Consider the following 13,969-nt stretch of genomic DNA (forward strand, 5'->3'; position numbering starts at 1 on the left):
AAAAAAAAAAGAAAACACCTTTGAAGATTAATCTTCGATCCTCCACCCTAAATCTCTCAATCATAATCGAACTGGTAACGACAAAACAAAAAAAAAAGGAGTCAAGAGAAGAAATTAATTATTTATTTTTTATACTAATTACGTATTTTATACTCCTAATTGCAGCATCATTGCATTTCCCATAGAACGTGCAAAATTCTATTTTATTCTTATTATCACTAATCTTAAAATTCTACAAACACCATTTAAATAAAAAAAAAAGAAAACACCTTTGAAGATTAATCTTCGATCCTCCACCCTAAATCTCTCAATCATAATCGAACTGGTAACGACAAAAAAAAAAGAAGGAGTCAAGAGAAGAAATTAAAGATAATGAAATTTCCCTCGCAGGCGAAACCAACTTGAAGTGGCCGGATATCGATACCTGGCTGATTCGGTTCCTCAGGCCGTGCAAATACTATCCAGAGTCCGCGTTCAATCTCGTGAAGAATTACTACAGCTTCAAGGTGAAGCATGCCGACATATACAACGACCTGAGACCCAGTCGAGAGAAGAACATATTCGAGCAGAACATTCTGGTCGTGTTGCCACTACGGGACCAATACGGACGAAGGATGTTGGTGATCGAAATTGGGAAAAGATGGAAGCACAACAAGTGCAGCCTAGACGAAATATTCAAGGGCTGCGTTTTCTTTCTGGAGGCCGCCATCTTGGAGCCAGCCACGCAAATCGCCGGCGTTGTGGTTATTTTCGATATGGACGGGCTCACACTTCAACAGGCTTGGCAGTTCACGCCGGCGATCGCCAAGAGGATAATCGATTGGTTGCAAGACTCGGTACCGATCAGAGTTAAGAACATTCACATTGTCAATCAACCGTACGTGTTCAACATGGTGTTCGCGTTGTTCAAGCCGATCTTGAGGGAGAAACTGAGGCGCAGGGTGAGTCGAGACGTTTCTTCGAACGTTACTGCGCGAATCGGAATTTCTGTAACTATGAAATTAAATTAATCAATGAAGACAAGTTGATCTTAGTGATTTCAATTTGACAAGAAGCTTCTATAATTGCGATGAGTGGCAAATCAGTAACTTTGAATTTCAATTCCTCAAAGTGCAAATGTAATTCTGTTTTTTTGGATTCCTAAAGGAAGACATGTACATGTATCTATACATGTATTATCATTATTATTATTATTATTATTACAATTTCTGTGATGTCTTCATAAAATTAAATAAATAGTTTTAGGCTTCAGTTCAATCCAAGTGTAATTTTGTAATTAATTTTTTGGTAGAAAGATATTAATATATTAGATTAAGATATAATAATTATCATTATACAATTTTATATTATAATTATAAATAATTTCTACAGTAATTTTGTAAAATTGAACAGTGACGAAGGAAATAGATCGATTTCGATTCTTTAAATTGCAAATATCATTATTTTAGGATCCCCAAATAAAAATGTTAATTGGATATTCCAAGTAATTCTTAAATAAAGTTTTCGTCGTTAGTAGTTTCATTGTATTAAATATTACAAACGAGAAACGTGACCTTTATTACACGATTTGATTGTTTCAGCTCATCTTCCACGGAACAGATCGCAAATCGTTGCACCAATACATCTCGCCAAAGTGTTTACCCATTGCTTATGGCGGGGACATTGATATTCCACGTGTCGAGGGAAAACAGTGGTTGGAATGGTTACTAATGTGCGATAACGAATTCGACGGTACGTGAAACAAATTAAAACGTAGCAATTGTCATCTTTCGATCGTTCGAAAGATAATATTTCATCGCGCATTATCTTTTTATGATGAAAGAATTACTTAAAAGTGATCGACAGTGTCGTGATTGAAAATTTAACAAAATTGCGAAATCCTAAAAGAGACGCACGCACACGAAGAATGTATCTGTAACTTGTTTATCTGTTTCTATTTCTTTTTCTTTTTCAGCGATCAACTCGTACGGCTATAACAAATAATTCATGCGCCTTCAAGTCTCTACGTGAGGACAAAGAATGACGATTGCTCGGTCGAAAATCGATAATCTGAACGATTTTTCGAGCAACGACGACGGCTGTGAATTCTTCCAACAAGGTGTTGATCCAGATTCGACATACGGCCTATCTGTTTGTTTATAGACGATTATAAATTGGTCTCTAGTTAACTAGTGTATTTTTTTTTTTTTTTTGCAAAATACGAATGGAAAGTTAATAGACAAGTTGTTTCATTTCGTTAGTATGCGTAGTCTTTGATTTATCGTTTACTACTATAGCGGAAGACCGATTGTGTCACCAGCAGGATTTTATACACTGAAGATTAGAATAATTTTACATGATGTTACAGCGATATTTATTTTTTTATGTCCTTTTGATATTTGATATTCCGATATTTTAATAGAATGTTGTAAACTTGTTGAAAACGGAACGTGGCTTAACTGGAGAATCCTCCGAGACTTTAGAAGAATTTACCAGCTGATATGTTCCGTATAAATTTAGTTGTTAATTAATTTATTGTTAAACATCGAGGGTCTATCGTAAGGGAATATGCTTACAAAATTAACTTGCTTAATGCGTTAGAAAAAAAAGAAGAGAAAAATAATAATTACGAACAATAATTGCTCACCAACTTTTTTCTACTAAATGTTCCTCGACTGAGATCTTTTCATTCTATACAGACATACAGCCACCAGCGTTTATGATTGTTTTTCTACCAATTGTGAGATTTAATTCAGTCATTGAACGATAAATAATCATGTTTATTGTACATTGTCCAGTCATTCAAAAAAATTTATTCATCTCCGATAAAAGAAACAAAAAGAAGAAAGTAATTACAAGTTATCAACTTTGTTATCATTTCGATACGCTCGAAGTTCACGTATTGTATTTTAGATTATAAAGTAAATTTTATCCGGCGCGAGATCGTCGATCCATTTCGCTTGATTACTTTGATCGCGATTTCTTCCATTTCTTATCACCCGTTACCCCCGGTTTTTTTTTCGGTATTTTTTTCGTTCCGACGTAAACGATCACTTTACTTTAAACTCTCGATTACCTCCAAATTCCAAGTTGAACGACCATTGCACCTTGTCCTTCGTCATTCCGTGGTCCTGACGTATCCGTATTTTGCGGCAACTGTAACGAGGAAAATTTGAAATTTTACACGAGTTTATCGCAAATTAGACTGTTTGGTAGAAAATTTAATGCGAGACAAAAAAAAAAGAAAGAAATGGAGAACGCGATAAGCAGTCGAGGAATATCATTAGCCTAATTCTACTTGCAATATTTGTTGCAGTTAAGGATAGTATTAACATAAGCTTGCCATTAACACAAATCGCAAGTCTGGATAAACCGTTTCTTTCGCTCGTTTCTTGTTACCGGGCCGCGATGGAAGCTGCTTTATCAAATCGTGTAACAAACCATTTCATTCTATCTTCATAGAAGGAGAACTTCTATTTCAACTAAAGTCGAAAGTTATCTTCCAAAGCAAGAAACTATGAAACGATTAATAAAATAATTATTGCTCTCCTTTAAGTGAAAGATACCTATTTTCCTTTGACAATGTTTTCAAATCACATGTTAAAAGAAAACTAATCTTATAAGTTGTAATCTTGATCTGACAATCTTGAAAAAGATCTTAAAAAATTGCACTATCAATATTAATAGAACGAGTGTACAATTTGCAAAATTAATTCTACTGTCTCTCTAATTTAATATTTTCCAAGCGTAACAGATGTTCGTAAGGGATACAATTTCAGCTTGATCGAAATAGAATCTTTTGAAATTCGCTAAAATTCTGTTGAATCAGCAAAAATTTCATTAATTCAACGTAAATCTCAGAAAAACATCACTATTTCCAGGAATAGTGAAAACACGCGTCAAGCTGACACAATGGACGATAGAATCGAAGATTAAGAATAATCTCAACCGCGATTTCGTTGCATGTAAGATGTATTAATCCTTTTACGTAATGCACGAAGTTGCGTGGCCCGGTAATTAACGTTTTCTGTATAGACGGAAAATTATACGACGTGCAATTACGTAACAGAGGTCGTGCCCGATGCAATAGCTGGTCGTAATACACGTGCGTAATTACGCAAACGAATATCGGCTGTGATCCGTATTCAAAGATTGAAATTCGTTGAAGTAGTCCCTTGTACTTTTTTTTTTTTTTTTTGCTCGAAAGAGTCGAACACGACAGAGTGTCGTAAGAATACCCAATGCCCCATAAAATCAGGTTTCACACGCTTGTAAAATATCTGTTTACGCAATGGTCGATTTGCATGGTTCTTTTAACAGAAAATTTCCAATTTTCTTTACTGTATCTTGGTATATCTTTAAACTTCATTTCTTTCGTATGAATTAATATTGTACACTAATGTATAAAATTAATTTTAATAAATTACTTGTGGGAATTGACTCTTTCGCGTCGCACGGTTTTTTTTAACAAAAATTAAAATTATAAAATTATAAAATAAAAAATTATAAAATCAAAATTTAATTAAGAAAAAATTAAAATCAAATTTATAAAAAGATAAGAACAATTGGACGAGCAAAATGTTTGTTGTTTCTAGATAACAGGCGTTTTGATTAAAATTAAATCTTTCCAGTTCAACGCGATTGTTTCTTCTAAATCCAATGATAGTATCTTAGCAAATCATTCGAATTGAAAGATTGCAGCTCGAAGTTAATAGCTAAGAAAAGATTCGTAAAACTTTAGTCTTTTGTTAATTTAAAATTTATGTCTTTTATTAATATGATCCTTTATCTTTAACTCGAATAAGGTCACATGCTGTTTGCCTATTGCAGTGCACATTAGCATGCAATTATTTCTTATTGATCGGGAAATCAAACAAAAATCAGAAAGTAAAGGGAAGTGGATTACCTTCGAAATCCTTGTCGAACCAGCAGAAATAGTCGCAAATGCCTTGGCCAATCGATTCTTTCGGCATCTCGAACTTGCCACCGAACTCCACGGGCAAAACGTTTTCATCAATGAAGGACAGTAAAGAGTCCCTGTTCGTGCCATGGAAATGAAGCCTTTTGCGTGTTTTTTCCTGCGAATAAAGTTTGAATTGTTAATCGATTAGATTTCAATTGTCGGTCGAAAATTTGAATTTAAATTCCGAATTGTCAATTAGGTGAATTTCAACGAGGAAATAAGGCTGCTAAAGAAATTCAAATTAGCATTATTATATCGAACTCGTCTAGACCATTGTATTCGAAGATTAATTATAGCCAGTTCCGAGACAATAAAACTATAGGTCAAATTATTTCGTAATCAAATTTTTTGTTAAGTTTCCAATCTATTTAACACTTATTTACATCTGGATTCTTGTTTTCTTCGATATGTTATACATAATATTCTATTGAGATTATCTTGAACCGCTCATTTGTCAAATTGATGAACTCTACGAAGTAAAAGTTAGACAGATTGATAAAATAGTATAGATATTCTTTTTTAAAATTTAAAAGAGGAAGTGAATGAATTGTATTATTACAGACGTAGCTTCTGTCTAACAACATACAAAACAGCATGTCATAATTACATTGAAATAAATTATTTATTATTCTATAATAAAAAAAAAATTTTATTTAGCGATATTAAGTCTAATTATTGAGAAAATTTATTTGAACGAAGTTCTCTTTTGAGTGCTTGAAATTACGTCAAATTAATAATATACTGAGAGTTAAATTTTGATACATTTATTGTAATGTCGTAATTTAAATTTAAATCTATCTGAATCTCTAGTAAGCAAATCAATTATTGATTATAAATATCTGTAGGATATTGTAACACGGATTAAACATTCAAAGGGTTAAAAACGAATCAACTGCTTTGACACTAAAATTTCAATTTTTTTCAAAAATTGGAAAAATAAAATTAATCACTTTGGCCAGTGAACGATTCGAATCTCACTAAAATATTATACGTCAGTATTAGATTATTATATAGAAATATGTGATATTTATTATATTTGACACGAAGGTAATTTTTTTTTTTTCGAATAAAAAATGAAGAACTTATCGTATTTGAATCTCGCAAGATTAGGAAAAATTATTAATTTATATCGTGTACCAAAAGGAAGGGTTTGAAGATGGCGTAGATCATGTTGAATATGAAGGGTTGATTCACTATATGAATGCCCTTCAGTCGACAGGGTAAACATCTCTGTATCCAATCCGTCACCGAAGCGGCGAAACTAGGGGTGATGTGTGTCACGTGGGTCAATGTCAAGCCAGTCATATTTAAAATTACGTGAATTCCGGCGATCTGCAGAGAACACGTAAAATCATGACGATAGAATTAGAAATTTATAAAATAAACAATGATGAATGTAAGTTGAGAAATACAGGATCCAGAATTATAAACCATAGAAATGCAGAATTGAGAAAAATAAGAGAGAAGTATGAAGAATAAATCTGAAAAGATTTTCTTAAACTGCAGTTTAAGGCAAAAGAAAACATTACAATTGAATGAAACGTAATAAAAGGAGGCAAGTATAACGTAGAAAAATAGAGCAATAAAATATAACAGAATACAGAAAAAATGGAAGAAATAAAAAAATAATATCTTATAGAGAGAAAATTATTTTAAGAAAGTAAAATGAAGGATAGAATATAGAAAAATAGATAATAAATTAAAGAAGATTTTCTTAGGCCGCGGCTTACGGTAAAAGAAAAAAATAGAATTGAATGAATAAAAAGAAAACAGAGCATAATGCAGAAAATAGAGCAAAAAAAGAAAAAAATAGAGTATAATGAAAAGTAGAAAAATAGAACTAGAGAAATAAACTAATAAAAATTAGAAAAATAAAACAAGATAGAAAAAAAAATAGAAAAAAATAGAAAAATAATATATTACAAAAAGGAGAACATTGTAGAACATTGTAGAACAGTACATATATTGTTAAAAGTAAAAATAGAGAAAATGGAGGAAAAGAACAGAATATAAAGAAACATTTGCAAAACAAAGTTTTGGAATGAAATCGAAAGCTATTCATAAGGTCATGGTTATACCGAGTGTGTAATATAAAATATAATATATATTATACATAAATATACGTGAATATAAAATATGCAGAAAGTCGATATCATAGACAGCGTGTCGTGAGAATTTGACTAGAATGCGATGACGAGGTATGACAATACTAAATATGCGAACAGGAAGGTCGGCGTCACGACCTTAGTTATAGTTATCACATAATCGCTTTACGATGCTAGTCTTCTTTTATAAATTCAACAAATACTTTCAGGAAACTTTTCCATTTCTATGCCACGTGTACTTCCATCAAAAATTTCTTTCATTTTCACCGTGCGTTTCTTATGTATTTGTGGTGGAAAGTTCAAAATTTTGGAGAAACGAAATTGAAAGGTGAAATTGTAATCAGTACGCGCGTTATAAAAATGATTAAAATTATTAAAAATTATCTGAAAGAATTGAAATTAATTGAAAATATACTCTCTATCTTTTTCTGTCATTATAAATAGAAAGATAGTCAATGAAATCCAAAGTCGAATTATAAAATTACAATTTTTATAGAAATTTTTAAGAAAATATTAATGGAGTATCTAAACTGATGAAAAGTACTTTATGAGAATATTAATGAAATGTCGAAACTTGTCGATACTTTCATTCGATGTAAAAAAGGAGAAAAGAAAAAATAGAAAGAATGACTTTGAGTAAGTAAAAATAGAAACTGAATTGAATATACTTGTGTTCTGGGTTCAGCTATGGCCGCTTCCAACGACAGTATGACCGATCGAAAGATTTCATCGGTACTGATGACCTTTGGGTTCCATACTTTTCCACAGTTGATCAACAACAATCTACAACCATTCGCCATGCGATTTGGCAACGGTATCACTATATCCGAAGAGAGTACCTTTTTCTCATTGCTAGGTAGGAGATTAAGGCAGTAGCGTGGATTGTTCAACTTGAATTTGTAAAACCTTTTCATCTGTGAAATTAAAATGATTGTCGATCAGTAGAAGCTTCATTTAATTTGAATAGCTGACATCTTCTGATAATTAATATACTCGCTGCGCAGAGTCTTCTTAATTATCTATCTGAAATTCAACTGCTAAAGTCTCAACAATAACTGGATCGTTTCTCTTTAAAGTGAGTACTTTAACGTGGAGTTTTTATTTATAAGCAACTTGTAATTTCAATCTTAAAATATTCATCGAAATTTCGTTGCTGAATGGAATTGGCATAATCGATGGAAACTGAAACACTTTAATATCTCAGAGCAAAAGAAAATGAAACTTACGTCACTTTTCAAATAAATGGTCCAACTATTGACGCAATTTTTTAGCTGATGCATTTTAACTGCGCTATTCGAATTTTCTAACAATTTCTTTCTTTGTGAAAAATTTAAACATGTAAAACGATAAGTATAATCTGTCTTATCTATTTCAAAAAAATATTGTCAGAATGAAATATTTGTCATAATAACTTTGAGCGCGAGAGATTTCCGTTTAATCCTCACTTTAGTTCATAAAAATATGAAATTGCACAAGTATCTATATAAAATAATAAAATAGAATTCCAGTAGCAATAAATAAACGTGTATTAAATGGAATTTTCCTCACCAGTTCGAAGGCATTTTTCGAGTACCATTTGCAAGGCCGCAGAAACTTCCGACAAAATTCATCGTCATCCGGTACGTATAGGTCAGGTTCATCTAAAAGCGAGACACAAATCAATTCAAAACGTGCAATTACATTTGATCGTTTCTTTACATAGGACGGCCTGTTATTTCAAGCGACAAAACAAGCGGTTGCCTGATCACAACGACATATTATTACACTCCTGAATTATTTATTATCCTCGACAATGGTCGACGCAATTCTTGCCATCGTTATGATTTCAGAGAATTTAATATCGTGATCCTCAGTGATTAAGAAAATGTTTCTCTTTTAACAGAAAAAATTTATTGGAATAAAAAAAATTTATTAAGACAAAATGGCAAATTCTCTCTTTTTTCACTGTCTGCGACGAGTATTTATTGAAAATCAAAAACAAAGCAACCGAATTAATTAATAAGAAACAAGAAATTAAAAGGCAAACTATCGATTGTTCTTGTCGATTTTCAAGTTGCTGCGAGGAACATTTAACGAAGCCTCAAATTTTCATTTTCACTCGACCGGTTCTGAACATGTCAAGTGAATCCATCGAGTGATACCATCGCAACGACGTCGCGACATTCCTTTCTCCGCTACGGGAACTATCGGCAGTAACTATCGGTACTAATTCAAAGTATAATTCGTTTGTAAGAATCGTATTTCCGTAAAAGGTTCCCGGTATCTCTAATCTTGTCGATTAATACTTAATTAATCTCGTATATACGATCGATGGAATTCGATTTATCGTACATCGAGCAAAGCTCGTTAAATTTTTGACTGATAGCAAGATTAACGAGTGCAACCAATTTGCACTTTGTCCTCTCCATTCCTTATCTTCTCTGAGATTTTCTGTTCAAAGAACAGCCCGAAGGATTCTACGACAATGAACGAAAGCCTATCGAGCACTTTCCCGTACGAGAAATCGTTTCTCGCGGCATTCTCGATCTTCCTCGATTTAATGTAAAAGAGAATATCGTCGGTTGAAGTGTAAAGCAAGCAGAGGAAAGCACCGCATTACGATGTGTTTGCTCAGTATTTTCACGGGGAAGGCTGCTCGCCTTTGTGCCCTAATGAATCACGCGCGTACAAGAATATCCTCTCTTCTCTCTTTTCCTAGTTGAATCGATCTACAATACAACGACAAGGAAACCAACAGGGTTTCTAAATAAAATTGTAGCCCCCTCTTTTTTTACTCGTATCTCGTTACCATTTGTCGTAATGTTCAAATCATTCACGTATTAAAAATTCAGTACTCGTTGATTTATTCGTACATCGATCCACGTAGTATTTATTCGATCGGTGCAACGTCAAATTTTTCTTTCTGCGGAGCTACTTATAAATTTACTCGTATTGTACGTACAATGTACATACTCCTCGAATTCACGCAAAATTCTCTTCAATCCTGTCTAAACTTTCGAGGCAAGTCATTTCTACCTGTTGTTAAACTTAATTATATTCCTTCGATTCATGCAAAATTCTCTTAAATCCTCTGTGATTTCTTGAAACGAGACGTTTCTACCAAATTTGCGTACCATATTTGCGTATAAATTTGCCTACATATTAATTATATTCCTCCGATTCACGCAAAATCCTCTTAAATCGTCTCTGAATTTTCAAGGCAAGCATCTTCCATCAATTTTTACGTAGAATCGTAAGTTCACTTCTATAATTCGCATAAATTTCCCGTATATCTCGAAAGTAGAATCTTGAGAAGTCAAGAATCCGTTATTCCTTCGTCCTAAATCCTTCATAAATTTTTCAAATCACTCTTTTTACCAAACTGCTCATAAATCAGCTATGTATGTAACGTGTTCAAAATTTATCCGTTTCAGATTTCAAATTCCTCAAATGTCGTCTCCATCCACGAAAGAATTAAATCTCCTCTACTTTAATCTTCTACGAAACTACTCGCGAACAAAATATTCTCAAACCTATCTCTGTACTGTTCCCGTATTCACCGAGTATCACTTATCCACCCTAACTTTTCTACGTCACGAACTATCAGAATGAACTCTTTCTCGCCCAACTTCTCGCTGTTTCGCGATCACGCGAGCGAACATTCAGATGGCCGTGGAATCAACATTACGGCCCGCTACCATGGTTGCCATTTCCTAACGGTCCCGTTACCTTTGAGCATCGCCTTATAGTCCTTCAACGCCTGCTCGACAACCTCTGGCGTCTCGCGCAGCTCGTTCTTCGCCTTCTCGGCGTAGAAGTCACCGCCGTCGTCGAACTCGGCCTTTAACACAGAGCTGCCTATCTTCAAATGCGGCAAGTCCCGCGATTTCATCGTAACGATGAAAACATCCTGCTCTCCCTGTCCCGCTCGCTCCATTGGATCGTTGACGAAGGCTGTCTTAACTCTCGGCGAAGCTCTATCTGTGGAATCGTTTATAACTTTCGTTAGAAACTTAGAGATTGCACAGACACGTATAACGTGCATGTATACGAGACATTCTTGTCAATGATTTCTTTTCTGAGTTATCGGTTGCTGTTACTCGTATGTGAATTATATGCCATGCGTGCACGTTTATACTTGAATATCTCGAAAAGAGTCGGTGGAGATTGAATGTGATCTGTCGATCCTCGTATTTTTTCTTTTTCTTTTTTTTTTTTTTTCCGGATCGACAGGATGTTGTTTGAAACATTGAACTGGTTGAATTGCCAGAAGATTTGAAACTGAAGAGTTGAAATCATAAAGTAATACAAGATCTGGTAATTTATCGATTAATAATTGTCTCCTTTTTTTTTGCAATTTTTTGGTTTTTCGGAAAGAATAATGAACAACATTTTTCACTTCTTTTGTTACAGAGGAATTATTGTACACTTTCATGTTCGTTTAAAGTTTTCAATCAAACAAAATATTGTGCGATTTCTTTCGATTCCCCCGTTAATGAAATCGATAAAAGAAAATGTTTGTAATAAATAGAAAGTGAAAATGTGGTATGGTATGTTTGAAAAATATGTTAAAATGAACATGTTATGAAATATATTGTGAAAAAATATGATGAAAACGTGTGCTTGAAAAACAAATATACAAATGTCATTCAGACTAGTGGTATTTGTCGGAGTTTATTTGATGTGTACAATCCTATGATCACTATTTGCACAATTTTTATTTGAACGTGTGAAAATACGTTTTTAATCGAATGCGCACTTTTAATACCACTAACTATTTGACTGTTGATTTAAACTTTGTTCAAAATAAATCGTGAAGCTTTCCCTTTGTTATTATTACTGTTATTTAATGTCACCATTAATTTTAAACAATATTGCAAGAAAACTCGTACAGTCGTCAAGGAATACCAAATTATCGTCGAACAAAATATTAAATCAATGCACAAGGAAAATATGAAGCTACTATCAACAAAACAAGCATTTACTCTCGCTTCCATTAAATTGTTGAAATGCAATGTGCGTAGGATTGTTGTTTGCAACGTTTATTTATATGTACTCAATCTTGATCCGACAGTTCGCTGTCAGATAAGATAATTAAACACTCCAGACGATATCTAGAAAATGTACACAGCTAGTATACATTAATGTTGTAGAAACTGTGTCGAGTAATTGTAGCGTTTGCCTATATGAATTACTTAATGCAATTGACTTAATTAGTATAAGTGAAAGTATATATTTAATGTGCAGACACAATTGAATTCTCATTTACGATTCTCAAATCGTGCAGGATATTGTAATTTAATCAATCTTTTGGTTTCGAAATAGACCTTTTCTAATGGATTCCATGAAAGACGTCATTTATCTACAAAATTTAGAAAGCATACTAGAGATAAACTAAATATTTCTTAAATTTTCCAGTTTCGCTTCTCGAAAAAATCAACAAGTATCTATTTATTGTATCTTTTCCTCTTGTATAATTATTCTATTATGTATGATGACAATCAAGATGTAAAATTTATAATATTACACAAAGCCAGATTTTTATTACATTATATATAATCAAAATATATCGTTAATATTTATTATGTTATTTTATATTTATATTATTTTATATTAAAAACATAATATTTATTATATACGTTAATTTTATTATATTGTATATAATTAAAATATGTCGTTAATATTTATTACATTAACATTATTTTATATTTATATTATTTTATATTAAAAACAATATTTATTATATACGTTAATTTTATTATATTATATATAATCAAAATACGTCGTTAATATTTATTATATTAACGTTATTTTATATTTATATTATTTTATATTAAAAACATTATATTTATTATATACATTAATTTTTTAATATTATATATAATTAAAATATATCGTTAATATTTATTACATTAACGTTATTTTATATTTATATTATTTTATATTAAAAACAATATTTATTATATACGTTAATTTTATTATATTATATATAATTAAAACATATCGTTAATATTTAATTCCTCAACGAACAAATAACTTATATTTAAAACATCAAAGAAAATGACGCGCAGAACACCGAATTTCATGGTAATTTAAAAAAAAAAAATCATACACAGCGTGTCCTTGTCTCTATTTAGTTATTTTCTACTAAATGTTTTATCACTCACTTTATAGAGTCAATATGATCAATATTCAACGATTTCTACAAGGATGATTTATTTGTCAAGCTCATTTAAAAGCTTCACATCTCAATCTGTCCTAATCACCGTTAAATTAACGTTGACGTTAAATCGAAAGGAATAAAACGAACGAATCATCGTACCTGAAGCAGTCCACTTACTCCGGAGAGTCAGTCGGGAGATGATCGAAGATGGAAAATTCAGCGGTGGTCTCTCCTTCGAGAAATTTATCTCTCTTGTGGGAATACCTTACGATATCATCCCAATGCTGCGGGAAGTCATTTCACGGTGTGTACGCGAGAAGATTCTGCCAAGAACGCGGTATCGATTGCAAGGATCGTGGCGGAGAGAGAGAGAGAGAGAGAGAGAGAGAGAGAGAGAGAGAGAGAGAGAGTGAGCCTGGAAGGGAGTAGTTGACCTGTTAGTAAAGGAACAGGTTGACCGATTGAACGTGGTGGATGCAACGTGGCCGAGACACTGGTGAAGACTGTCTCGAAGCAAGACTCGCAAGTCGGAAATCGGATGGAAAGCGAAAGCGTTTCTCCCACCTTGCCTGTGTTCGTGACAGTGGGATCCGCGACGAGGAGTCACATCCTTCGTTGAAATCAATTAAACAAATTAGCTCCAAATGTTCTGAATCGTTGTTACAACTGACCTGCATAACTTTCATTCTGCTTTTGCTCGTCAATTCGATCGACTATTATCGTTGATTTCGCGTTACTACGGTTTTGGGGTTGCTGCCTGATTTTATTTTTGTTGTGATT

At 32.8% G+C, this 13,969-nt stretch overlaps 2 protein-coding genes across 8 annotated transcripts in view; one reads left to right on the top strand and one right to left on the bottom strand.

Annotated features, from left to right (window-relative positions):
• The window catches only part of LOC122537716 (alpha-tocopherol transfer protein-like), a 31,020-nt gene extending 28,441 nt beyond the window's left edge, over positions 1-2,579 (top strand). For all 5 annotated transcript variants that reach the window (XM_043671130.1, XM_043671128.1, XM_043671129.1 and 2 more), the window contains 3 exons: positions 391-941; positions 1,581-1,731; positions 1,955-2,579. In XM_043671130.1, the coding sequence (XP_043527065.1) occupies positions 391-941; positions 1,581-1,731; positions 1,955-1,983 (731 nt within the window). In that variant the 3' untranslated portion in view covers positions 1,984-2,579. The remainder of the gene's footprint in view (positions 1-390; positions 942-1,580; positions 1,732-1,954) is intronic.
• On the bottom strand, positions 1,628-13,703 carry LOC122537715 (alpha-tocopherol transfer protein-like). 3 transcript variants are annotated; one of them, XM_043671126.1, is made up of 8 exons: positions 13,349-13,703; positions 10,756-11,007; positions 8,596-8,687; positions 7,716-7,961; positions 6,080-6,274; positions 4,886-5,057; positions 3,056-3,135; positions 1,628-1,766 (listed from the first exon to the last, which is right to left on the bottom strand). In XM_043671126.1, exons 2-7 carry the CDS (start codon positions 10,961-10,963, stop codon positions 3,098-3,100), a joined length of 951 nt encoding a protein of 316 aa, XP_043527061.1. In that variant the 5' UTR covers positions 10,964-11,007; positions 13,349-13,703; the 3' UTR covers positions 1,628-1,766; positions 3,056-3,097. The 3 variants fall into 3 exon arrangements, 2 of the variants coding, with proteins under 2 accessions (XP_043527061.1, XP_043527059.1); XR_006308678.1 differs by lacking the exon at positions 1,628-1,766 and adding an exon at positions 2,768-2,987 and having other exon boundaries at positions 3,027-3,135; XM_043671124.1 differs by lacking the exon at positions 1,628-1,766 and having other exon boundaries at positions 2,768-3,135.
• Positions 13,704-13,969: the final 266 nt, after the last annotated feature.

Source organism: Frieseomelitta varia, unplaced genomic scaffold (assembly GCF_011392965.1).
Source record: "Frieseomelitta varia isolate USP_RPSP 00005682 unplaced genomic scaffold, Fvar_1.2 scaffold_926, whole genome shotgun sequence".
Classification (NCBI taxonomy): Eukaryota; Metazoa; Arthropoda; class Insecta; order Hymenoptera; family Apidae; genus Frieseomelitta; species Frieseomelitta varia.

Excerpts from the sequence above, each read along its gene's own strand:
- LOC122537715 (XM_043671126.1), bottom strand. The coding sequence starts at position 10,963 with ATGGAGCGAGCGGGACAGGGAGAGCAGGATGTTTTCATCGTTACGATG. Across the intron at positions 7,962-8,595 it reads CGAAAAATGCCTTCGAACTG|ATGAAAAGGTTTTACAAATT; the intron begins GTGAGGAAAATT and ends TTAATTTCACAG. Across the intron at positions 3,136-4,885 it reads GTTCGACAAGGATTTCGAAG|TTGCCGCAAAATACGGATAC; the intron begins GTAATCCACTTC and ends TCCTCGTTACAG.